We start from the raw sequence: 27337 nt of genomic DNA on the forward strand, positions 1-27337 counted from the left end.
GACAATTTTCTGCCATCAGGAGGCAATCAGAATTTGGGACTAGAGGGTCAGCAGTAAGGGAGACCAAACAAGGTGAATGCAAGGAGCTCCAGTATTTGCAGGGGGTCATTCAAAGAGACTTGAAGGGAGTTAGGCATAATTTAACCAACGATACCACGGATGCATGAGACTCATCTCACTTGATGTATGGGATAACACTCATTTTTGTTGCTGCAAATATGTAGGTCTCAAAAAATTTGTTTTACCAGTAATAAATTTTTTTGTTTTTCCCCTAAATCTCACCAACCAAGACTCAAAGGCTGTCCTAGCAGATAAAAATTTCTCAGGAAATTACTGTGGAAGTCTGTCTTCTGGGGTGTGCCTAAAGGATTTTTTTTAACTGTGAGATTATTTAATTGCTGAAATACTTAGTATTCTGAGTAAAAACAAAGTCATCATACCGTGGTCAAGGGAGAAGAGTCAAATACTTATATTTCATCATGTTAGTTTTCTCATTTGAAGAGATGAACAGAATAAATTCTCATTAAAACAAAACAAACCAACCAAACAAACCAAAAATACCAATGACAGGGGAAAAAGTGTGAAGATTAGACAGCCAAGTTTCTAGTTTTGACTACCTGCAAAATTTCTACAAGTGAATTTCTAAAATCAGATGGCCTGCTAGTATCTACCAAACAACCACCAGCAAGGACCAGGCTCAGAGTCTGAGTGCAGAGAGGAGGAGGGGCAGAAAAGTGTAATTTCTGTCACTGAACTTGATCAAAATGTGTATGGGAATTATTCTGCTATTTGTTGTTTACATCCAATTTGAATTTTGGACCTTTGTTCCTTACATTCAGAACCTTGCTCACAAGCCTACCAAAGATGATACAACTTTATATCCATTTGGATTATTTGCTAGTTATTCTGTAATTTTCAACACACAAAATACCAGAAATAAGGTGCTTTAAAATTAACAATTATCAGAGTAATTTTTTCTTTGTCCACAGTGATAAAATTGCTAGCCCCTAAGCTAGTTAGTGCAGGCTGGTCTCTACAGACCAGAAAATGTTTGGGGGTGAGAATGGTGACACATATTTTGTCCTAATTGTTTGACTGCAGCAGTGTGGAATACTGCATAGCAACCAGCAGTCCTTTCTTTTGTTGATTAAGGTACCTGTCTAAGAGACCAAAAGGGGGTTACTTAACTCGGTTTCACAGTATGTGTCTCACAGGTATGCCTTTGATTCTCTTCCCACAGGAGAGAAGGAAAATATAGCTGACAAAATTAGGCATATATCTCCAGCACAATTTCAAGGGGTAAAGCCTGCCTGCCTGGACTTTAAGGAAGTACCCACGCAGCCTCAGAGGCATCCTCCAGGACTGGTAACAGCCCTGTTCAGCCTTGCTCTTGCTGACGAAGTTTCCCCGCAGCGCTGCAAGGATGAATTTCCTCCGGCGGCGCCTCTCAGACAGCAGCTTCGTGGCCAACCTGCCCAATGGCTACATGATGGACTTGCAGCGCCCCGACAGCTCCACGAGCTCCCCCGTTTCTCCTGCCACGGAGAGAAAGCACCTGCAGCCGCCCCAGCCCTCGCACTCCTCCTCTGCCGGCAGCAGCATCTTCAGCTCCATCTCCAGCGCCATGAAGCAAACCACGCAGGCGGCCGCGGGGCTGATGGACCACTCGGCCGGCCCCGCGCCCCCCGTGGCACAGAAACCCAAGGTCCTGCTGGTGATCGATGACGCGCACACGGACTGGTGAGTCGCCCGCCATCCCTCGCCAATTCAGCCCCAGCTCTCAGGGAATCACGGATAATCTGCAGGGGCTGCACAGACGCTTTCACTGGAGCTGGTAACCAGCTCTGGCCCCCAGCTGGTGTCTGGTGTCTGTCAGACAACTTGTGTGAATGGCAGAGTGGGATTTTTCATAACTTTCTTGGTAAAAAATGTTCATTTGTTACTCATTGATAAACTTCTTCATAGCCTTAATATATGAACACACATAGGGTGTTCTTGGCTCGGCAGGCTTAGCTAAGATGTCATAGCTAGCAATGATCCTATGAGGTCACAGCTGAAGGTGTGTTAATGATGTCATTCAGGACCTTAATCCACTGTGCTGACTCTAAAAAGTGACTCAATCTCTTCAGCTCTCCATCTCCTTTGAGCTTTTTTCTGTATGCAAATTTATACATGAATTATGAAAAGATAACCAAACTTTGTACTACCTGTCAAGGGCTCTTCATGTGCTAAGTGTGGCAAAAGCATCTCAGGCTCAGCTAAGCCTCACATATGTTCAGTTCATGCAGGTCTCTTTACAAACAAAAGTTTGGAGGTTTGTTCCCTATGATATTAGGTTGCACAGTAAACTTTCCAAAGTGTTCCCATTTGAAGTCTTCTGAAATGTTACAGAAATTACTTACCGCCTTTTGTATGCTCCTTTTCAACTTCAGTTGGATTAGAAAGCTTTAGGCAACCTGTCTGCGAGTCTTATCTGGGGGAAATATCCAGAGAATGTGTTGAGAAGATGCTCTTGTTTCATCTGCCAGCTTGTCACAAAACAAAAGAAGGATAGAGTAGCCCAGGTAAGGGGGCAGTATTGAAGACTTCAAAATGAAGGAAGTTGCCTTATTGGGTCTTGCTCAAGAGAGACTGGTTTATTTTTCTGTTCATCCCACACCACTTTTGAGTACAGTTGTCACATTCGTTCTTCTCTGTTTAACTAGAAGAGTAGGGACAAGGTGAGACCTACCTTTTCAGGTGTATCTTCATAAATCAAAAGCTTAGCTCTGACCTAAAAAGAGACCATGACTGAGTACAACTACGCCAGGCATCTTCAGCCACCTTGAAGTAAGAGAGGGAAAACAGTGGGATTTTTCTCAAAGGAAAAACAACTTCTTCAGTGAGTGGGAAAGTCCCTGATAAGGTTGTCACCATGAATGTTTCCCTGGCCTAGTGTCTTTCATCACAGCAGCAGCCCCTCCATACCAGGGCCATCAGTCAACAACATCAGTCTGGCTCAACCAGAGCAGATCTCTCTTTCCTGGGTGCACCACGAGTCTCCTGCAGGCTGATGCTCACTAACCTCTGTCTCTGCGAAGTGATTTTGCAGTTCCTTGGAGATGCTGCCAGGTGGCAGTCCCTTAACACAGCATCCTCCGTCTGGGAATGGGCGTGCCTTCAATGCTCCAGCATCTGGGGCTAAACCAGCGCTGTGTAGTCCAAACACTGTAATCAGAGAGGAAAGCCCTAGTTCAAAGGCCAATCTAGTTCTTCCTTGAGATTAATGGTGCTGGGGTAGTCAGGGCAGGGCAAAAGACAAGGAAGGGTTGGACCCTGCTGCAGGGTTTTCATGTTTTAAAATACACACACTTCATTTGAATCCCTGCCTTTATATCTCCCAGCTGCTGTTCTGTCATGCAGACTTTGTGGTCTGTGAGCTGAGCTTGCTGAGGGAGCAGCAGCTGGGATAGATGAAAAGGAAGTACACCTTCCTTTAAGCAAGGCTACCCATGCTGTCCTCACTGCTCCACTCCTCTCAGCACTCCTCACATCCTGCTGTCTTGGCTATTCCTCTGCTGCCGATAACTTAGACATTTCTAGGAATGATGGGATATCTCTTTCCCTTATCCCAGCTCTCTGACTCAACTCACAAGTCTGCAGGTATCAAATGCTGCTTGTGAAGCCCTGCCTTCACTTTCTCTAAGGCTGTGAGGACACTGTACAAAATTAGTGTATGAATTCATGATCATGCACTGATGTATGTATGACATGAAAAACAAGGAGAGAACATTACTAACCCTTGCCTGCCCTGGCTCTTTGCAGCGTGGACAGAAATACATGCCCAGAAACTTCCCCTGTGTAAAGGCTGGTCCTTTCTGAGAGAGCATAGCAATGCAACCATTCCCGTGGGCCACGTGTCTTCAGGAAGCTCAGTGAGCCCTGAGAGCAGCACTGAAGAGCAGTGACTCCATGGCTCCATGGATGTTTATTTTTGGTAAGGTCCTTCTGAGCAACGCCAATCACCTTCTTGTTCTCAGCCAGGGTGCTATGTGAGTTCAGGCTGAGCAGTCTCAGGAAGCTGTGTCCGCCTTGTGAGTGCCCAGCTGACAAAGCTGATTATCCAGGGATTCTGACCATCCCCTCTGCATCATGTACAGAAACAGCCCCGGACTTTGGAAGGTGAACAACAGCACATTGTTACTTCTGTGCTGGTGATTCTGGGTTTGGAAAGAGCATCATGTTTGTAATGCATTTCACCCCTGCCTGCTCTGGTCTTTCTACTTGTGGAAACTTTGTATTTGGTTTTCAAGAAACTCTTTCCTTCTCCCTTTGAAATAGCTAACTAAAAAAATCCCCTAGAAATAACTACTGACGTGCTGCCCTTATTGCAAGGGTGAGGGGCTCCCACACTGCCTCCTCCCCCAGAGCAAGTTACACAGGGTTTACAAACAAGGACCAGCTTGTTCACAGACAGGAAGGGTGAGAGACAGTGGAATCTGCCATTTGATTTCTCTTCTCTAAATGAAAACACTTTCTCAGAATTGGAGACTGCAGCAATATTGCCAAGCCAGACATTCATTTATCATCACTGTTTGTATTACAGCAAAGGGCTGCAGTTGTGGGTTAGGATGAGGTGTTGCACAATTACTTGACGAAATGCTTTAACAACCCAAACAGGCAAGTGCATGTCAAATGCACTTTAAAGGGACAAATGACAATCCTTTCTATTTTTGAGGAGCTACTCTGTCTCTGATGGCACAGTGTAGCACTCAATTTCTCAGAGGTCTGAAGGAAAGAAACAGCATCCATGGGAATCCATGGCCTGTCTTCCACCATAAAATCCTTGACGTTCTTGACATGCAATATGCTCTGGTTTATTCCGGAGGCAAAGTACTATAAGAACAATGTGAGTCCCACAAAATACGATCAGCTGTTTTCTGCATTAGCAGCAGTAAAAGAAAGGTACATTCTACTAAGAACAAGGGAACTCACCCAGCTTTCTGGTAAAGTGGCAACATTTTGACAAATTTTCCATTCTCCTCAAAGGCACAGGTCTAGACATTGCAGGGAAGCGCGCAGTGAATTGCCATGTGTGGGATGTGCACGAGAGGAAAATCCTACCTGCAGAGCTCCCTTGTGCTCCTGGCTCTGACAGGCAGCCCTCAGAGGCAGGCACAGCAGTGAGTGTAGCTGTGCATCACCACACCAGGGAAAAGCTCACTCACTTCTCTGCTCTCACCACTGGCACATTTCTCAGCTGGGGAGCCTCCACCTGGAGACTGAGGCTCCTTCTGCTGGGCTGGGAGTATCTGTGCCTTGGGAGACTTCCAAAAACGCATCCACAGCTCACCTACAGCAGCTGCCAGAGAAAATGGGGCTCAGACATGAATACACGTGCGTGTGTTAAACACAAGCACCAGGGAGCTCACCTTGAGGAAGGGGCACAGCAGAACTCCAGGTGCTGGCACATGGGCCAGCTCCAGCAGCCCGACCTCAGCCAGGAGGGAAGCATCCCACCTCTGGCAACCTCCTCGCCCACCATGCTGTTAAACAAAACTATGCTCTAGCTGGATTGGATTTCTCAGCAGATCAAACAGGATTTTGCACTGTGAATTATTAACCCCCATCCTCTGTGAAAGTGCTCAGCTTTCCAGCCTAATGCTTCGCTTTTAAACAGCTTATGGGGGAAGTGATCAAGCACAGCTAAGGCTCCTATTAGCCACACATGCTAAAAGCATTGCTTTCTGGACCAGACAGCATAACAAAGTTGTTCTTTTTGCACTTGCTGGATATCTAAGTTGCGTTTGTGAAATAGCCCACGTGGCTTTTCAAAGCCATTGGTGTGATTTGTTCACATTTCAGGCTGTTTCCAGAGCTCACAGTGCTGTGTTTGCTGCCTTGCCCAAAATACAAGTGCCCTGTGTGCAGCAGTTGAGCATTGTGATTATTATATACATGAGTATTGTGAAATGCTTCACCAAAAAATAAGTCCCAGAGGATATAAAAATTGCATTGTTTTATCTCCTCTTTAATTCGCAGCCAAATCTGCCTGAACATACTGTCTCCAAAAATTTTAAGATCAAGGAAGAGAGAAACTGTGATTAGCACTGAATTAAATCTTCTTAAAACATTTGAAATGTTTCTTTGTGTAACAATAACATGATGATTCAGGTCTAATTATGGACTGCTTTGACAGGATTACTGTTTTATACTGGTCAAAGGAAATAATCAACTTCTTTTAAAAAGAAAATGATTTTTACTTCTGAAACATTAAAATATTGAGCCCTAAATATGTCATTTGCCTAAAATTTGATTGTGAATAATAACAGTCTAATACTGAATTTTAGTATCATGGGAGTTCCTAAACACTGGGATTTTTTTCAAGGAATTCCTTTAAAAAATATTCAATGAGTGTCATGAGTCATTTCGTGCTTTCAGTAGGCTGAAGGTGATATACTAAGGCTCCTATTAAGAGGAGTATTCCTGTACTTCACTCACTTAAACATAAAGAGACGTTTTGGAGTTTAAGTTCTAATTTAGGAATTTGCTGGTAAAATTGCAAACTTTTGTCCATATTTCCTGATAGGAAAGTCCCAAATCATCTAACATGATGGTCACTGACAATAGATTATTATGAATAAGTTTTTTTTACATAGTAGTGAGCTTTTAATGTTTCAGAAGTTCTGTGCAACAATGTAGCAATAATTTGAAAAAACTTAAACACAAAATTCACATTTTCACAAGTCTGGTTTAAAAGCCCTTATATTTTCATCACTTAGCTTTGTCTACCCAAGACCAAATATTTTTTTTTCCTACACTTCCTGCCAAATTCCAGTTTTTGAGAAGTGGAAAGCAGAAAGTGGAGGCAAGTTTGTGTTACATGAGTGTGTGTGTTTTTGCACATATGTACACCTGGGATCATACAGACATAGGGGTGAAAAGGAGACAAGGCTATCAAAAGTTTTCATAAAAATTGCATTTATCGCATCACTTTTCAATCTGTTTGAGGTACAGCACCGTCATGTCTGTCTGTATTTTTTTCCTGCATATGTAAAGTATCTTGGGATCTAGTCTCCCTAAATGAAAGGTGATACAGAAATGTAAAGGATTAGTATGGTTACAAAAATAGACACAAGGAATATGGAAAACATTCCCCACCAGGCTATAACTATGCTAATGCAAGTCAAACCTGGGTCCTTAATTACTTTACCAGAGATCCTATAAACGCATAGAATTTAACCTCAGAATGTCCTGCCTGGTCCTGTACATATTAAAAAACATCCAACAAACCCAACCCTCAGATACATTTCTCAAGGTTTGTGAGCCAGATTTCTCCTGCCTGAAAGTGCACAGCCCTGCCCCAGGATTGGTCCAAGTTAGGCCAGTTCCACTGCTCCTCAAATTCAAGGAGAACTGAAGTAGGCTGGAAAAAAAAATTGCAAAATCCTCAACAAAAATTGATACCCCTTGCAAAAAGCTCCAGATTTAGCTTCAGATTTAGCTTTAGATTTAGCGACTTGGAAATGTTCCAGCAATGCACTATTTGAATACAAAAATCAAATTGCTGCCTCATGTTGTACTTTATGCAGCACCCCACCTCCACCCCCTACCCTCCTACCCCCAGCTCTTTGTGGGCAGGAGGAATGTGACCACAGCACAGCCTGGGTGGGGGACCAGACCTACAGCAAAGTGTCCTTCCCATTCTGACAGCTCGGAGAAGCACAAAAAGCTGTGCCCAAATGCAATAGCGCTGCACTAACTAGTGCTTCTGCTCTTGGAGGGGGATGGCTTTGATTACCCCTGTTTGCTGAGCAGGAGGTGGCATAGGAAGATGCTGGGAGGCCACAATTGTGTGGGACTCCACAATTCCTTGAATAGAACAAGTGGCCTGGATGGTTGTGCCTGCAATGGTTAAAGTGCTGCTGGCTTGCCGAGCCAGGTCTCCCCGGAACACAGGCCTTCAGAAAGGGAGGACTCACAGGGCAAGATGTTAGAAACACTTCTCCCTTGCTACCCCAATGCTTCCCTTGCCATCTGCATTCAAGCCAAGAAAATCCTCCCAGCCCTGTAGGGTGGGACCTCAGATCTCATCAAGGACCTCACCAGGAGGACTTCCTTTATCCAAAAAAACCCTAATCCATCCTGCCATCAGAGCCCAGCACAGCCCCCTTCGGGCGAGGTGTTCCTTCCCTTGATGTGATCCCATAACTAATTATGTTTTGGGGGTGATTTTACAGTAATCAGAGTGGGCTGGGTTTGTGGTTCTTCCCAGAAGGCAACAAAGGAAGTCTGTTCCCACAGCCCATCCGAGGACACCGAGGACACACCTGCAGCACTGTGGAGCTGGCGCTCTCTTCGGTGGCCGCAGCAAGTCAGGTGGTGACAGCACCAAGAGCAAGGTGATCGTGCCCCAGGGAGGAGCAGAGCTGGTCACAGCACTGCTGTGCCCCAGGGATGGAGCTGAAACTTCTATGGAGCTCCTGGAAAAGTATCAGTGTATTTAGGGTTACCTTTTGACCCACCACCAACCCGAGATTTGCTCACTGATCCTTCCCTGTCAGCATGTACAATGTGAATACCTTTTCTTTCTTTCTTTCTGCATTCTGGTCCATCCAACTTTTAATTCAAGCCTTGTTTTCTGAGGTGTCAAAGCACACATCCATCACTCTTATTCACCATTCTGACGCCCTCACCCCTTGCCCCAAGGTACTCTTGCAGAATAAGTGTTAATTACCAACCAGTCCATCTCAGAGCTGAACACTGCATAAAGGTCTCTGGGCCAAAGTAGATGTGGAAAGCTCCAGTAATTTGCAGACCTCAGCATTTATGCAGTGATTTTCCCCATCCCTATGCCCTGGGCAGTTAGGAGCTGACCATCTCAAAATTTCTTACTATGTACGGCTGAGAATTTCTGAAGTGGGGAAAAGTGGTGGAGCGAGTACGAACTGGCTTCTGAAAGGAAAACCTTCCTCATTTTCAACCTTGAAAAAAAAAAAAAGGCACTCCTCCCCCTTCCCCTCCCTGCTGCCCTTATAGCGTGTAGGGGCTGGGGGGGTCGGGGCATTCCAGCAGCTGCTGGCCAGTATCCTGGAAACTGCCTTCTTTTTCCCAGTCTCAGCCCCTTTTATGAAGGAGACAATGTGGACATACAGTGAGTGCCTTGTGCATCACTCGGGCCCCCAGGCCCTTTGACAAGGGGATTTTATACAGCAGCTCACCACCTCCCCACCCTCCCTGAGGTGCCCCCACACCCAAACCAGGGGGCTTCGCCTTTTCCTAGATAATTCAGAAAGAAATTACAGGCCTTATTTTCCCAAGGGCTCAAGAGAAATATGTCTAATGTGATGCCAGGGAAATAATGCAGATCATTCCAGAATTTACCCATGGATGCCTTTTGGTTTGTTTACCCGAGTCTCTTCTTGCCATTTCTCTCCTTCTTTCTTCCACTCGCTCGCTTGCCCACCTCTCCCCAAGAGTCCTGTGCATTTCTCTCTTCATTGTGTTTTGCTCTGGCCCCTCCCCAGCATAGGAAATGCTGCTTCCTGCTCTAGACAAGTGGCTTCCATGCAAAGTTTGGCTTGGCTTTCTCTGCTTGTTGTGTCTTGATCCAGAGGCACAAGCTCAGTCAGAGGATTTGGAGGAATTTGTCATTACAATATCCTAGTGTCCTTCTTTTGCATGGTCTCATGAGGAGAGCCCATTTCTGGGTTGGAGGTACAAGCCAGCTCTTGAGTTTGTAGCCTCTGTTGAACAGTGATAGAGGTGTGAGTCAGGGTTCACTCACATCACAGGGGATCTGGGCTCAGGCTTATTAGTTCATCTGGAAAATGGATTCCCAGTTTCCAAGACATCATTCCAATATTTGCTGTATCAGTTCCACTGAGGTCTCTCCTAGGAAGATCTGAAAATCTGTGAATTGGCCTGAGGTAGGTAATGGGAGGTAAAATGATTTATTATTCCCTACTGCTGGTAAAGGTACACTCCATATCTGACAGAAAATTGTTGTATATGCTTCCTCCAACCATGGTAATTGAGGTAGTCTGGGGCTATTTTACAGAATACCTCTATAAAATCAACTTATATCCTTTCCAGATTACTTCAAAAGAAGAGGCGTTGAGTTTCTCATCTCCCTGTAATCGTTTCAGGGCTGGGCAGAAAGCAAAACTTAAGTTTGTTTGATGCCTTTGTACCCACAAAATACATCCTTTTCCAGAGCATGCAGGTTCTTAATCAGAAAGAGAGAGGGGTTTGAGGCAAGCTTCTTTCCTGCAAGCCAGGCAGACATTTGTCTGTTTATCACAGAGCTTCCTCCCTCCCCATCCATGGGGCCACATTTCAGTGGATTGCCTGGCTCTATGAATCCCACCCAGGAGCTGCTCTTGAGCATGGCCCTGCAGTTTTCTGCAGTCAAAACATGTTTACATGCTAACTCACTGAGATCACAGCAACCGCACCAGCCATCTGCACCCTGCCTAGCCAAATTACAGCTCTGTGCTCTGCTGGGCTGAACATCTGACATCCTTTAAAGGAAGGGGGGCCAGCCAAGCAGTGGTCAGTGCTGCAGACTGCCTGGGACAGGCACTGGGTCTGTGTGGCCAGGGGCTTGCCCAGTGTCCCAAGATGGGGACATTAAGCTCTCCTGGGGCTTTACTGCTCCTCTCATCACTGGGACCTGAAGGTGGCTGGGGACACTTCCAAGGTTCCCAGAAAGTTTTTGGTCTGGTCTTCTGGGCACAGCTCTCTGCTGCACTAGAAGCTGCCCAGATAACTTTGCAGCAGTCAGGTCCTAGACAGAGGTCTGGAAGAGACTTGCTCAGGTGGTTTTGGGGCAGAGGCCATCCACAAATGTCTTGTACAACCAGGAGTCTGCCAGAAACCTCCGTCTCTCTCATGCATCCCCACCACAGCAGCGTGGTCTTCCTTTCCTCTGTCTCCTGCCCACTGTGAGGACCACAAGCCATTTCAGACATTGTGCAGAACTGACCAAAGGAGTCTCTTGCAAGAGGTATGATACATCCACAGCATTGGTAATGATTCCAGCTGGCTTAAAATTTGAGGGGCTCCAGGAGGATGCTAAGGCCATTTTTCATTTCATTGTGATAGCCTCTACTGCCCGTGGGCTCCAAAACCCCACGTGAGAATTGAAAAAAACCACTCCATCCATTTCAGAGATGTTTCAGTAAGAAATGTTTTATTCTTACCCTGGGCTGTGTCAAAATGATGGGCAGACCAAAGTATTTGGCTGCAAATTGCTTAGCACCTGTAGCCTTCAGAGACACTCAGAGCAGGTTCAGCTTCCTAGGGGACTGTTTTGGGAAGAAAGTGATATATTTTACTGTTTAAGGGAAGTTCTAGGGACATTGGATGAGACAAACTGTGGCAAGAGGGATAGGAGAGAGAGGTCACACAGTGTCTAAGCTGAGGTCCCTTGCACTACTCCAGCAACTCCTAATGCTGGATGCACCCTCATTGTGGCCACCCATAAAGCCTAGACAGTGTTGCAGAGAGCAGAAAGATGGTTTTGTGTGGAGGCTAATCTCCTGGACCAGGCAGTGGAAGCCTCTTTGATGCCTCTGAACCAGGCTGAGGACTGTGGTCCATCACACTTCATTACAAGCTGAAGCAAAGCATCACCAAGGAGTTTGCAACCAGCTGGTCAACAAAGAGGAGAGGCCATAGAGGGAGGAAGTGTGCTCCATAAATGTGGGTAAGGAATATATATTATAAGCATGCTGGGAATAAAACCAAACTTGTACCAGGGAATAGTACCCCTCAAATTTCAGAGCAGTTCCTGTGAGCCCTCTGAAAGCTTATTGCCGTTTTTAAGAAGTCACTGGTTCCAGCAATATCCCCAATGTTTAGGAGTGAGGAATGTTGCCAGGCCCTCTTGAGCCATGCCTCCAGAAATTTAATAGAATGATTAAGTGCATTTAGAGTTCCTGTTTATTGTTAGAGGCATGATGTTTTAGCTTGTCTGCTGAGTTATTTTTTCATGCAATGCTCATAAATTAAAAAAAGAAAGAAAGAAAAATGGGCAGAGATCTGTTTTTTATACCAAACAGGGGTTTTTCGAGTCACCTGGTCCTGGTTACACCTGGCTGCTACATTGTCCCTCACCTGTGCAGAAGTCTTACAGGCTGATGGATGGGCTGCCTGGGAAGGGAAGTGTGATACAGTATTCAGATATCCTTGTTGGAATTAAGCAGAAGGCCTTTGTAATTTTTAATGTATTTTTCAATTATAACGAAAAATTTTTACTACAGTTTGAGCCAGAATGACAAAACAACTTTTTTATTTACACATCACATTTCTGGGGGAGGGGAGCACGCAGCTATAAACTGATGTGATTCAGCCATGGGGAAAAATGCCTTCCTACTGTCTCTCCTTTTTTTATTGGAACAAATAGACACATAGTAAAAATGCGAGCCAGCTTTTTTTTTTTCTCTCATACTATAAAATAGGGAGCAAAGCCGGCTTCCCCTCATTTTCCTTTACTTCTTTATTCTGTCCTGTCTTTGCCAGTTGGAAACAGAACCCAGAGTTACTTTGTCTCTGGAAACAGCTCTTGTAGGGCTAAACTGTTTTCAATGCTTTCCAAATAGAAGAGCCCTTTGGAGCCTATATGGCCTCCTTAAAATTTATAGGGGAGGAGGACAGAATAAATTCATACTTTCTTCTGTCAAGCTTGTTTGGTGAGAGGAAGAATTGGGGAGAAATATTCCCTGGGAAATTTATATCGTCAATTTCCCCAGTGACCAATAAATATAAGGGCATTATACATAAATATGAATACAAAAAGCTAAAACTGCCTGTCCTTTTCCTCTGTTTACTTCTCCAGCACTACTGTCAGCCTTCCCCTTGCATGAATAACCTACTAGAAGTGCTTTGTAGTCTGCATAGTGTGAGGAGATAGGAACAGAAGTGGTAGAAGGTGTATGTTCTTCTCACAGCTGTGTTCAACCCCAAAGCAAACACAGTTTCTCTGTGCAGGAGAAGAGATCCTTCATCAGTGACTCTGTAGAGATGCAGATACAAGTTTCCCCAAATCAACAGCAAAAAGGAACAGAAGTGGAAAGCAGCTCTGGAGTGAGAGAGCACGAGAACAGGCTTCACAAGTACTTCAGCTGTGATGATAAAGCTCCTTGCTCAACATCAGAAGAATTTCCCGATGCTGTGCCATATGTTGTTCTCCTTTTAGAGAATAAAGATTGTGTATTAAATGAGATATAGCAAGGAACCACTGATCAGAGTTGTTCCCTGGAAAAGATTAAGAGAACATTTGGTTTTCAGTTTGAAAACTAAATGAAAAAGTAACAAGCCTTGAAGGAACTTTCCAATGTGGTTTTCATCTGGCTTGGCAGGTTTCTCCTGGAGAACAGAAAGGTAAAACAAGATAGGAATTAGAAAAACATGCTGTGACCCGGATAGAAATTCTTCATCAAAAAAGGAAAATGCAGAAGCTAAATCATATGTAATGAAAGCCAAAAATCTTATTTAACCATGTTTATCTCTCTTGTTGCTTCTGCAGGAGCAAATATTTCCAGGGGAAGAAGGTGAATGGAGAATTTGATATCCGAGTGGAACAGGTCAGTGCCAAGTGAATTTCTCTCTAAGGACTGTATGTGGACACAGCTAGGCAGAGGTAATCTGTCCCAGCAACAGTAATGAGGTCCATAGCCTGGTTTTTTATGTGCTCCGCTGGGCACTGGACACAGTCTGCTTCCCTGTTAACCTTGGCACCAAATATTCATTTCAACTGAAGCCTCTTCATGTTGGGGTCTGTCCCTTGCTCTCTCTGTTGGTGCAGTGTATCACAAAAAGTCCCATATGGACTGAGACTGGATGCTGTTGCCAAAAGAGAAATTATTAATAATAATAATCATCTGCAGGCACCCAACTTGAAAGCAGGCCTAAGAAGAGAGAGATGTAGAGATAAAAAGGTGGCCCTGAAGGAACCAAATTCTTGTTTTATACTCATTAGGACTATAAAAATGTTTGGGTGGGTAAAGAAAGCTGCTGAACGTTGTTTGAATGACCTGATATTTTCTGTTTTTATAAGGCTGTGGATTCTGCATCGTGTGAGTGTACAGATTATTAATGCAGTGCTTTTGAAGACTTTCTCAGGACCCATTGCCCTTGAAAAGGTGTTTCTTTTCTTTTCAAAGAGGTCCTGTCCTGTTTTCTATGACTGTTCATGAGCACACATGTTCTGATCAAACTGTGTCTGGGACAGATTTGTCTTTTTTATTGATATCACACTTGTCAGTCTAGGTGGCATTAGCAAGAATATTTCTTCCTGGCATTTCCTTATCAAAGTCTTTAATTGCCTTAGCAATTATCCTAAAAGAGAACAGGAAAAATTTAAAAATTTACAAATCATGCTACTCACTTAGAAGCATGAAACCAAATAATTTATGTTTTCCTTTCAAGCCTCTGATCCAACCCTCTCCATCATTCAAAGCAGGTTCAGGTTCAAAGCTAGACTTGGTACTCTTCAAAATGGCCTGTGAATTCCTTCCAAAACCTCCAGGCTCTGCCTTTCCCCTCATAATCCTTCTCCTCAGATGTTATTGCACTCGTAGTCCTTATAAAGAAACTGCCTTCAAGTGTTTGGTGGGTGCAGAAGGTCAGGAGTGGACTCCTGATCCTTGATGGGGGACCAAGCTGTGACCCTTGTCACCATTACCAGGTAGCTTATCACATGTCTCCATGGGCTCTTGTAGGGAGGCTTTCCCAGTTTACCTCTTGAAATCCTTCACATAGGCTGAATACCCACGTTCCAGATGAGGCAACAAATTGCTCCAAGCAAAGACCACAATGCAATTTCGCTGGTTAGGACCATGGCTGAGCCCCTGCAGCTTTCCTTCAATAGTGACTGCAGCATTGCCCAAGGGAATGAAACCCCCAGTGGGTAGGAGAGGCGAGGAATGGAAAACAAGGATCCTGGCTATTTCCACTTTTCCCCTCCCTGCCACTCAGATCAGGCAGCCTGGCCTCCATTTAGTGGGCAGGGAGCTGCTCTTGACTCCTCCAGACCTCAGAAGGAGAAGGGATGATGACTTTTCCCAGCTGGATCACTATTCTCCAGGGAAACACAGAGGCTGCATTGTCAAGGGCAGTTCTTGAATCTGACCCCAGGCCCCTCTTGTGTATTGTTAAGGTCAAGAGAGAGGCACTGATTCCTTCAGACTCTGGCTTTTTCTTCCCTTCTTATTTTGTCCATCCATCCTTGCTCAGTATTTCTTGATAGTTAATTTTCACTCATTGCTCCTACCCTATTTATTTGGAGCCTTCCTAACTTCACCTCTTCCTCAAGCAGTCCAGGAGCCTAACCTGTTGTGAGAACTGGTCCCCTGAAGCTGAATGTTGACCCTCTCTACCTGAAAAATGAATGTTCTTCCACAGTTTTCTTAAAAAATAGAAAATAAAATTACTGGGCTCATTAACACAGTCCACATCTTTCTCTGTGAGTTCCCAGCACACAGTCTTCACTCCTGTAACTCTCCCCCAAGTGGCACACAGGCTGTGCCATGGTGCACAAGCCTTAACCTGGCTGTTCAGTTCTGAATAAACTCTCCATCAGATACTTTGACTCTTAGGCACCTCTTGAACCATTTAGTCTGCTCAGTAAGTTCATTTAGTTTTTCATTTTTCCATGTGATCCTGTATCAGATAACCACACATTATTAACTCAGCCAGAAATGCAGTTTGCCTTAGGAACTTTTTTTAGATTTTATAGGCAAAAAACCACTTTTGATCTGAAAGGCTAAATAACAAAGAAGTTTGAATGGCAGAAAGCAATGAAAGGAAATATCCAAATGTTAAATACTCTTGGAAAACCACACTGGGAAAAAGCCATTGCCTTATTTTTACTGACCATGCTAACTCATTTGCCATTCTTCCAGGCTGTTCAGTAGTTGGTCTGAACTTTTTCTCTCCTCTTTCATATCCATCTCTGTTACATTTTAATTCTTTCTAAGGAAGCCCTTTCAGCAATCTGTGGGGGAAGCAGAACAGGATAGTAGGTGATATTCTCTGAAAGCCGTGATATCCCTTATTTGTAATGGAGCAGGAGTGCTGCAAGCAGCAGTGTCTCTGCCCCCCTTCCAGCTCTCCAGGCTGCCTCCCCCCTCCTCTGGGGAATGCAGGACATATGTGATCATGCTGTCCTGCTCTGCCTGTCCCCCACACCCAGCTCTGTGGAACGCATTGGCTCACTGCAGCTGAATTCAAGAAACAGGCAGATGTTTGAAGATACTAGGTTACTGCAAGAGGTGAATCCAGTTCATCTTAGACACTGGCTAATACACAGGGAAGAGGCTGTTAAATGTCACCCTGCTGCTCAGGGAGCTGCTTCTGCAAGTCTCAGCTCGTATGAAAATAGGTTTCATGGACTCTCCAGTAAGGTTCTTTTCTGGTTCTTTGACACTGAGTGAATTGCACACCTTGACAGCAACCCCAGGCCCTAGTTCTTCGCATCCATTATCCCCAGGAAGAGACAGGGGTTACTGTGGGCATCACCTGGTGCCAGGGGATGAGGAGAGAGCTGGCAAGGGCACTGTAGTGTGTACACCACTCTCCTGCCATTCATGAAAATTAACGTGAAGCCTGGCTTTGTTTGCACCTTTGTTTCTTCTCTTCTGATCTTCAGTGTAACACTGAAATCATATTTGTAATATGCTTTAAAGGCTGAAGGACTTATTATTGTCCACCATTTAGTGAAACCAGGCAAGCAGTGCTATTGCTTTCTTCCTGCTGGCTGCAGGGAGGGAGGTGAAAGGTTTTGGTGGTGTAAAGGCAGTTCAAGCACTCTCCTGAGTCATGGCCTCTTTTTCTATGGAGGCAGTTTGGATTACATTTTGCTTGTTTGGGTATTTTTCCACTTCTGTAGTAATGATAGCTGTTCATGAGACTGATTGAAACACTGATCCAAAAGTGAAAATCTATCTGACCTATTCTGATCAAAACACTGGTGGTTTAAGTTTTACTCAGTATGGGTAAAGCTCTAAGCTTTGAGAGAACAGCTGAGTCTAAAAATACTATCTCTATTTCATGCTAAAAATAAGCTGCTTAGATTTTGATCCACATTGTTGCTTTTACTTGTGTGGTGATTTCTAGCTTTCAGAACTGCAGTGTATGCATCTCTAGTGCTTTTCTTTGGAAATACAAATACTAAAAAATTTCTTTTAGAAATGAAAAGCATAAATTTGAATAAATGGCTCTAAGGCTAAGTTGAACTTAAAGAAGAATCTTAAAGTGCCATGGGAGTGGACCACATTGCTTTTAGTCTCTCACAAAAAAAAAAAAAAAAATCTTGCTTTTGTCTCCTCAGTTCTTCATTGGCCAGAGGGCAGGAGGCATTAGGAACCACAGCGTACTGAGGAAGAGGAGAAATTATACCAATTATACCATAGGCCTCATGCTGTGTCAGATGTTTTTCTTCATTAGAGAGAAACTAATTCAGCACCTCCTTCCCCACCCTCTCTGTGCTGGCCCAGAGGAAACTAAACCTTGTGTGCTCTAAGGATTTCTGAGGTTTTCCATTTGGATCATTACATACCTCGTGTGGGGTCTCCTTGGGCATGAAACATGCCCCTTGCTCCAGGGGAATGCCTCATGGCCATATATCCCCAGTGAAAAGTGTGAAAGGGGGCTCATGAAGCCCAAAGGTCCACCTACATTTTTATCCCTGATGTTTGTTCGCCCTTCTCCTTCCCACCATGTCCCTGCTGTGACGAGGTGGGTCGGTCTGTCCGTCTGACACGCATTTTTCTTGTACAGCTCATTCACTTGTTCCCACTGTTCAGTTTATTTTCAGGGAATGATTATTCAGTGAACTCCTATGTACACGCTTCTGGAAAAGTCTTGTGGTATAGATTATGACTCCATTGGCAGCATTGTCAGGAAAAAAGTTGTACTTGGCAGTCAGAGAAGATAATTGTAATACAAATCATGAATTCCAGCTCCATTGTACTTCCCGCCCCAAAGAGGTATTTTCATGAGTGGTGTAAAATGGTCCTTTCAAAAGGTAGTCTGACAGGTCTGTGTGTGATGAAAGGAAAACTAGCCTCTTGTCAAACAACAGTATAATTTTTATTCATTATATGTTTAGGGTTTGGTTTTTTTCCCAGCTGAATGCCAGAAAGCAGTTCAAGAACAGCAACAGAGTTCTCATAGCTTGCCACATGCAAGCATTCAGAAACCATGAATAAAGGGAGAACGAGCAAGAATTACTCTAAAATCATTATTTTCTTAAATGAATACTATCTTCTTTTTTTTTTTTTTAATTTTCATTGGCTTTTGGAAGTTTACAGAGTTCATGGTTTTGAGCCATTTCCTGAGACCAAAATATTTAGAAATGTGCTTTTTCTAAACCTCAAATTTTCAGGTAGTCACATAACTTCTGAAATGAAAACTCAAGAGAAAATTCTGAATGCCATCAGAGCTGATGCACCAAGAGGTGTTCTCACAGGTGAAGGCATGTGGACCTTCAGCACCAGCATTGTCTCTAGCCTAGCAGAATGCATCCCAGCTTCAGGACATGTAAAGAGCACTTGAGGAAGCTGCTCTTGGAGCCATAAAGCAGTACTCACATCACAGATGGACTCTCTCCATTCTTTCCTCACAGAGAGCAATCCTAGTACTGGGGAAAGGTGGGGAGCAGGTGCCTGCCCAAGAGAAAATGTCTCAGGAAAATACATGGGGAATCAGGACGTGTAATCTCTAATTCTGCGTGCCTGCATAGCCTCAGCCCTCATCCCATAGGCATCCAAACTATCTGCCCACCTTTCTGCCTGTGCAGGATTCAGGGATTGCTTACTCTCCCCTTGAGATGCTTGTAATGGTTGTAGTGAAATGTGCTGCTTTAGGCATGCAGCCTGATGTGGGCCTTTCCTTGTACATATTGGAAGATCCACCAAAAAATAAGGCATAAAATCCGCAGAGGAATGCATGAGATTTGATTATACAGCAGCAATTCCTCATCCCAAGTGCCTAAGCCATGGCACGGACCGGGCTAGTCAGCAGGCCAGACAAAGCAGTGCAAGGATTACAGTGGATCTCAGCCAGAATATGATTTAAAAGATAGTCACACTGCTGCATGTATGACAAATCCACACTCGAGCATATGGTTGGCAATTTTACATATGGAGGAAGTTGTGGACTTGCCAGAGAGAATCCCTGCGACAACAACAACACTGATCAATTCACTGAAAAACATCACCTACAAGAAAATCTTACAAGAATGGGACTACTTTTGTCTTAAAAAAAAAAAAAAAAAAAAAAAAAGGAAAGGAAAGACAAGTCTTTGAGGAATAAGTCTTCAGTTTCTGCAGAAAGAAGTAATGGACACAAAAATGCTGCCTTAAAAAGTAAGGGGAGAGATTTAGATTGGGCTTTGAGAAAATTTTCCATTGTTGTTAAGGTACAGACTGCCTGAGGAGGTTCCTTATCTATGGAAGATAGAAGGAGGTTATATAGTGTCTGCACACAATGGCAGAGGCAGAGCTGGTCATGCCTTGGGAAAGAGAGAAAGACTATGTGATGTCTTGAAGTCCTTCCAACACAACTTTCTGTTGTTCTGTGAAAAATGCTTAAAATACACCTTGAACATGTGCTTCCCCTAAATCACTAACAGGCATAGCTACCAAGCCAGGCATTTCTACTATTGCATGATTGAAAATGACAATATCTTCCTGTTTTAATATCAGGAAACAGAAGCAGACACTCTAAAATAGCTCACCAAAAAGATCTCCAGCACACAGAGGACACTGATGGAAACTGACAGAACCTTAAGGTTTAGTCCAAATGATTTGGAGAGTCTTCCAATTCTTAATACCTGAAGGAGGCATTTTTGACAAAACTGTGATCAAAGTAGCCGTGGGCATCTTCCCACATCTGAGCCTCACAGAGGTATGAAATATTTCTACTTCCACAGTCTTATTGCTTTATTCTTCAAGAAAGGTTGTGTCACATTTGTCACACATGGTTTGCTCCTGCCCTGAATGTTTTTGCAGCCACTGGCCCTGCTGCAAAGTATAAAACACCATCAGGCTAATGCAATGCCTTCTTCTGTTCCATGATTCCTGATGCAAATGACTCTGCAAGGCCACAGAGAGCTGGGCTCTCCTGTTTTATGCATAGTTACCTGTCACTCTATCTGCATGGGCTGCTGTCAAAGACCTCTTTGTCTGCAAGGTAAACTCAGGCTGGAGATGATCTCAGAGCTGAAATCCCAGCCAAGGGAAGTCATCGGGCTGCAAAACCCACAAAGTTAAAAATACAGGGAGCACTGGAAAATCAACAGGAAACAATTTCTGCTGACTGAAGGTTTTAGCCCTCTTCCAACAGCCAGCTAGCAGCGGCCTGTTGGATGGAACAAAGCAGCTACATGAAAGGAGCAGCATTCCTTAACTTTGTCTGTTGGAGCAGAAGTGAATGCCAGGCAAAGGTCAGGATTGTCCCTCAGCTCTGATTGTGGATCTGGACGTTTTGGGAGTGAGATAGCTGAATCCCCCAGACCCTCTCTACTCTTCTCTCTCCTTGCCAGTGTTCCCTGGACAATGGTTGCCAAAGGGGATTTCTCCTTTTCTTCTGGCTCTTGACATGAGCAGGGCCTGAAATTGGTCCTGGCAGTTTGGCATGAAGTACTCACCAGCTCGGGGGGTTCTCAGGCCTGTTTGCAGGTCAGGTGTCTGAGCTCAGCTTTGTTTGTCCTGACTGCCTCAGGGAAACGCCTGTCAGACCAACTTAGCCAGACTGCAAGTGCCCCTCATCGAATGAAGACTGCCCATTTTCACCCCCAGCAAAGAGGAGTGTTAAGCACTTTACTACAAACCACTATGGAAAAGAACTTTGGAAGAAAAGCATAAAAAGCACGAAAACACAGACCTAAGACTTCCCTTTCTTGCACCGGTGCTCACATCAGATGATGCATTCCTCAGCAACAGAAGCTGGAGGTCCAGCTTGACAACACTCTGCTTTCAGAGTGGGACATCTCTGAGGCGTATGGAGACACAGGGGTGGAAAAAGCATCCTTTCATCTCCCCAGTCCACAGAGCCTCTGGAGCTAATGTGAAAACTAGCAAGCTTGCCATGACCCACTGGGGAGATCGCTGATGGTGCCCAAAGCATCTGATCTTACTGGGTTTGTCCAAGGCGGACTCCTCTCTCCCTGGGTCTCCCGAGATTTTTCAAGTGTACAAAAGGCAGGTGCCTTTCAGGGGTGCATGTCTGCTCATCTCTGATCTGACAGGGTCGCTGAAGAAGCGTGGCTGTGGCCAAGGCAGTACAGCGCAATCTCTCATGAGTAAAACCCAGGCAGTGCCCTGAACCACTGCCAATCCCTCCCTGTGAGCGTGTGTGTGTGTGTGTGTGTGTGTGTGAATTTGCAGCAGAATTTATTTCTTGGCGGTAGGAATTTTCCCACTCTTTTCATTGTAATTGGGAGCTACAATGACGTAAGATCATGTAAGGGTGTTGCTTTAAAAAGTTTACGCCGAGCTGCAGACATGAAATCTCATTACATCATCGGGTCACCAGTCCACAGCCATTGCTTTAAAATTACATGGATTTTAAAAGGAAAGTTGGAAATTATTTTTTCATTTGTCGTCTGGCCTTTAAGCCATTACAGGTGCACCAGTTCTCCATTGGCAAGTTTTTTCCATGAGTTCATGAGGACAAAACACAATTTTTTTTTTTTTTTTACTTTTTTTTTAATGCATAAAAGTTGTTCCTGGCACTATCTTTTGGTTCCAATGAATAGAAGTAGCAGAAGAACATTAAACAGCACTAGGATCTCAATAAAATCATAAGTATTAGCAGCGCCATCCGAGTGTTCTGGTATTAGACAGCTACTGGTTATAAGATGATTCTACTGCTGCCCAGTCTTCATCATACTAAGTCTGAAAAAATGCCTTAAAAGGAAGGGGCAAAAAAATGCTCAAAGGGAGAAGACTAAATTTTCTGCCTCAAAAAATGAAACCTGTTTATTTACATTTGTCATAATCACCCCTGTATCTTTTGCTCCCCATGGCTGAAATATCCCTTGCCAACCTTTCCAGCCTTGCAAGTCATGCCCCTTTTAAAATACAAAGTGTTTTAATGATTGAGCAGCTCTCTTAATAACTTACCCAGCTTTGCAAACTCTTTAATAGTAAAAATCTTAGTAAGCAAATCAGATCAGGTGACCTTTGCTTATCACCTTCCTGCAACATAATGAGGTTTAAAAAAGTTTAAATCTTTTGCATTATTTATAGCTGGCCAATGGCACAGCAGCCAACACAGACATAACTCTAAATGGATGTCTCCAAGTGGAAACTTGGAATTTGAATTCAAATGAGCTTACATCTTTTTATTATTATTGCTATTATTTTTATTATTCTTTCCTGTGTGCATTTTTCAGCCTGCTCATTCTTAATTCCTTCAGTACTTATTACTGCAATAAGTCTAATCCTGTGTACTTTTACACTCCAAGTGTGGGAGCCATAAATACTTCTGCAGTCTCTGAGGGCAAACCAGCTATAATTGGATCTCCAGTTGCCTCAGAGAAAAAAAAAATTTAAAAAAAATTAAAAAAAAGAAGGAAAGGCACATTCCAGACAAAGAAAATTCTGCGTCTGTGTCTGTGTGTTTGTGTTTCTGCCACCCTTGAGTAACATTTTGTCCTTTTGCTCCATTCCAGGCTGAGTTCTCCGAGCTGAACCTGGCTGCTTACGTCCTGGGTGGCTGCACAGTGGACATGCAGGTCATGAGGAACGGCACCAAGGTGGTCAGGTGAGGAGCACCTTGGAAACTGGGCTTTGTGGATCAATGTTGGGGCAAGCAGGTTGGCCTCACAGGGTGACAAATATGTGAATCAGGGCAGCACAATCCTGGAAGCTTCAAGGATTCTTGGAAGTGGTGAAAAGACTGGCCTGACTCTGGTGGGTTTGTATCAGGTCTCAGGGGCACATTATGCCATACAGTCATTGTTTCTGGTCCAGACCCTTCATACAACAGCAAATGCCTCCTTCTCAGGTTCTTTTTAGCCTCCAGACTCCCAATAAAAGGGACAACAGATCTTCTTCCCCCTTGATTTTTCTCTCCTTCTCTGTCAACTAACCCTCATTTTAAAGAGTGGCTCTAATTCTTTAGTCTACCTGTCTTGGGCCCAGTGGACTGCCCTTGCAATAGCCACTAAGCCCAGATGACCAGATCAAGAGCAGCCCCAAGAAGAAGGACTTGAGGGTGTTGGAGGATGAGAAGCTTGACATAAGCCAGCAGTGTGCTCTCACAGCCCTGAAAGGCAACTTCATCCTGGGCTGCCTCCAAAGAAGTGTGGCCAGCAGGGTGAGGGAAGGGATTCTGCCCATCTGCCCTGTCCTGGTGACCCCCCACCTGAAGCACTGCATCCAGCTCTGGGGCACCCAAGGTAAGAAGGACATGGAGCTCTTAGAGCAAGTCCAAAGGAGGGCCTTGAAAACCATCAGGAGGTTGAAACACCTCTCCTGTAAAGACAGGCTGAGAGCTGGGGTTGTTCAGCCTAGAGATGAGAAGGAGAGACCTTATGGGACCTGAAGTACCTAAAGGGTACTGCATTGGAGTTTTTCAAGGACATGTGGTGTAGTGATAGGTTATCAAACTGAATAGGGGTGGATTTGGGCTATATACCCAGGAAAGCATCCTTTACTGTGGGGGTGGTGAGGCATGGCACAGACTGCCTGGAGAAGGTGTGGATGCCCATGCCTGGCAGTGCTCAGTTCTGGATGGTGCTTTGAGGAACCGTGTCCAGTGGAAGATGTCCCTGCTCATGGCAAGGGGATTGGAACTGGATGAACTTCCAATGCAAACTATTCTGTAATTGCAAGATCCTGATGCTTATAGCCTGATTTGCTCCTGAAATACCACTGTTTTCTTTATGGGAGATTCCCAGCGCTCTGGCATTGCCCTGTGGTATATCTGAGAGGTAATACCTATCTCTGTTTGGTGGGGATTTCTGTCCTACTAGCATTACTTCCTAATTGCAGTCATTGCAAGAAGACTCTTTTCCCAAGCAATGCTTCTCCAATCACACATCCAATTCACTTCCCAAAAGCATTACTCCCCTTCTTTCAATGACAGCAATTTGGAGCTAATGTTAGATGCATCTTTACAAGTTCTATATAAAGAATAGTGTCACATATGCATATACAACTCTACATTTCATCTTTGATACAGTAGCTTTTTTCTGTTTGTGTTGAAATCTCACTGGTTTTCCAAATTAATTTTTTTAGACACCTTGCTTCTTTTTGTACAGTTCCTTTGCACTTTTTGGTGTATTCAGGATCTTTGAGTTTAATACTGTTGACATATTTAATCGATGCTTTTGTCTGTTTGCAACTAGTTCGAAGTTAGAGGTAGAGACACATAATGTAGCATGCAGTGATGTTTTTGAAAGGGATTATTAGAACAGCTGAAAAACTGTAATTTTGAGCATGCTGGCCTCAGTTTAATGTCTCAAAATCTCATTTCCAGTCCAAACAGTGCAAAGCAAAACATGTCACTGTCAATTAGCTATGACTGTGGTCCATCAATTAATTTCGGGTCTTGACATCTCTCTTAGTACATCCACAAGTCTCCATTTGTTCTCTGGTAAAATTTCATGAGGCTCTGCTAAAAACCTTTAAAGCTGTGTCTGTTACATGCATTTGCTTTCTCCCTGTCTGTTTCTGAGTGAAACAAAGCATTATGTCCCATGAACCAGCCGCTGGAGCGCTCATCAGACAGTGTGCAGTGCTAATGCACTCCTGTGTTCGCTTGCTCATGGTCCTGGAAGGTTTCCCAAGAACCATTTCCTAGGTTGATCACATCTTCATTTTCCTTCCTGTGTCTTTCCTCCCAAAGCCAGTCATACATCTGGCAGAAAGATCTTGAGCTATTAAACTGAAACTGAAGACAAAATTTATTTTACAAAACTGTCTGGGGCATGGTGTTCATGTTTCTGCTCACAGTGAACACACAGGTATTCCAGCTACCATTTTTGCATGGATATTTATATGTGAATTACGTGGGGTTTTGAATGGCATTAGCTCAGGAGGGTTTTGTTTTGTTTTGTTTTCATTCCTGCATGTTTAAGGACACATTTGCATTGTGGGAAGCAGACTTGGTAAATATATACTTGTCTGGATATGCAATTTATATAACATATGCTACATGCCATAATCCTTGCAACCAGCAAATACTTGTTTACAGCCTGTGCTGTTATGCCTGTGTTGTGCCCAGCTCAGTAAGTTTAAGAGCTCAGGTCAGCCAACTTCCCCAGCCACTCCCAGCAATACTTTAGAAGGTATAGAACTTAAAATTCACTTTAGAAAGCAAATTGTGGAACTGAGCTGCGTAGAGGCACCTTAACCCATCCACATGGGTACAGCTCCTTCCCACTTCCTTCAAGTCCCACAGTCCCATCCACAGCCATGTCCTACCTGGCTACAGACACCTTTCAGAGAGCCCAGCCACAGGGAGACACCTTCAACTCATATGTGTGCCCCAACCCTGCTGCTGCTGTCATCTTTTTTCCATCACTTATTTGGCTTCTGTTAATTATTGAGCAAAACATTCAGTCAAAAGTCAGAATGCTTCTAGATGATGAAATATAATACTCATCACATTTTTTGAATACCTGGAGTAATGGAAATCCCGCTGACAATTTATAAGGAGATAAATACAACACCATCTTGCTAACAGCCACATTTGGGATTCCACCCTGCAGGAGCCCTGCCTGCTTCACATTCCTTTTCAAAGGGAGAGCAATAGAATGTAGCAGGTTAAGGGAAAGACAGTGAATATACTACAGACCAGTGGATTAAAGTCACTGAAATAATAAATTTCTAAAGAGAAACAATTAATATTCATATTCATCTTCGTATTAAGCAACCACTGGGCTGCCCTCTCCAATTTGACATTACGTTTTCTGATAAGCTATCTAACAATTTATTAGCCTATTAAATTCTGTTATTTTGGAGCAGGTCTCCTAGTTCTTTCTTTAAACTGGAAATACCATATAGCACCTGTAAAGCAAAGTTTCAACCAAAGTTTTTTTCTGCTGATCACTTGGTATTTTCTGACACATTTAAGTTAAGGCATTCTTTCACACCCCATGTCAACTAATTTGAACTGCACCAGGAAAAAATTATGGTTCTTTTACCAGGAAGATAAATCCCCTAGCAAGAAGGTGTAACAGTCCTTAAAGCCTTCCATTTACCACTTTTGCCTCAGGACAATTTAAAAAAAAGATGCTTTAGAAATATTATTGGCAATTACACAAAGCAAAGACATGGACATATACAACTCCTAGCCTGAGCATCTTGAAATAAGTAGCTACAAGTTAAGTTAGCAAACAGTCTAACTGGAGCCAGACATTGCTTTGCTTGCCTGAGTTTTAAAACAAGAGTGGCTCCAAGAATTTAATTTTACAGTAACAATGTTCTGGGTCTCCAGCTTCTCTTTTTTAGCTACTACATTCTGCACATCTGTAGGAGGGGGCGGAGGATTTGAGATAGTGTCAGTAAAATGTGCTGCTGGAGGCAGAGGCTATCATCTAACAAATCTAAAAAACTGCATCTGTGTTTTCTGTGCCAGTTCCACCATGGTTTGTGGGGACTCCATCAGCCTGTTCAGCACATTTCCTTCAGAGGGCTGGCCATGAAGCATCTTGTGCAGCCTCTGGCAGGCACTTCTCTGTGTCAGTGCCCTGTAAGCCTTGCCCTGACTGAGGACACTGGTGGGTTGAGCTGGACACCAGGAGCAGTGCTGGGTTCAGCCAGGACTGGTGGGGTGGGGAATCTCCCACACATTGGTCTTGTTACCCCAGCACTTATCTGGAAAAAATTGGCAGCAGACCTTCCCTATTGAAAAATTAAATATGGGAAGCAGGAGGTAGTGTTTATTCATCCCAAAGGATCCCTCACCAATGTAGACATAGCAACTCTCACAACAGAGATAGGGAATCATTTCTGGGTGCAAAGTACTGGTGGAGTACTAAAGAGTGTGTAAAAACAAGTGTGGGCTTATGCCTATTTTTAAAACACTTGGGTGGATTCTTCATCTTCCTCCCAGTGCATACACAGCCTCCTTTTGGACAGGTCTACCCACACAAACAGAAAGAGACAGAGTGAACCATCTGGAATCTAATTTACTCTAGAAAGCTCTTGGACTGTGTCACTTTTACTGGGGTTAGATGTCAGGAAGGGGATTTTTATTTTCACATTCCTCTGAAGGGCCCTTCATATCAATAGTTTGGCAGTGTAAAGAAGCTGTCAGTGTTGGCACTGCACCCACTCTGAGATGCATTTATGCTTTCATGATATTATAAAAGTGTCTAAGTAGAAATGAAAATCTG

The 27337-nt window shown here is 43.9% G+C and overlaps 1 protein-coding gene across 2 annotated transcripts in view; it reads left to right on the forward strand.

The window, feature by feature from the left end:
• Positions 1-1423: 1423 nt before the first annotated feature.
• The window catches only part of SYN3 (synapsin III), a gene marked incomplete at both ends in the record, with an annotated part of 163734 nt that continues 137820 nt past the window's right edge, over positions 1424-27337 (forward strand). For both annotated transcript variants that reach the window (XM_084206630.1, XM_084206631.1), the window contains 3 exons: positions 1424-1740; positions 13511-13568; positions 22664-22755. In XM_084206630.1, coding sequence (XP_084062756.1) covers positions 1424-1740; positions 13511-13568; positions 22664-22755 — 467 coding nt within the window. The remainder of the gene's footprint in view (positions 1741-13510; positions 13569-22663; positions 22756-27337) is intronic.

This window comes from Fringilla coelebs (genome assembly GCF_963513975.1).
Source record: "Fringilla coelebs genome assembly, chromosome: 5".
Classification (NCBI taxonomy): Eukaryota; Metazoa; Chordata; class Aves; order Passeriformes; family Fringillidae; genus Fringilla; species Fringilla coelebs.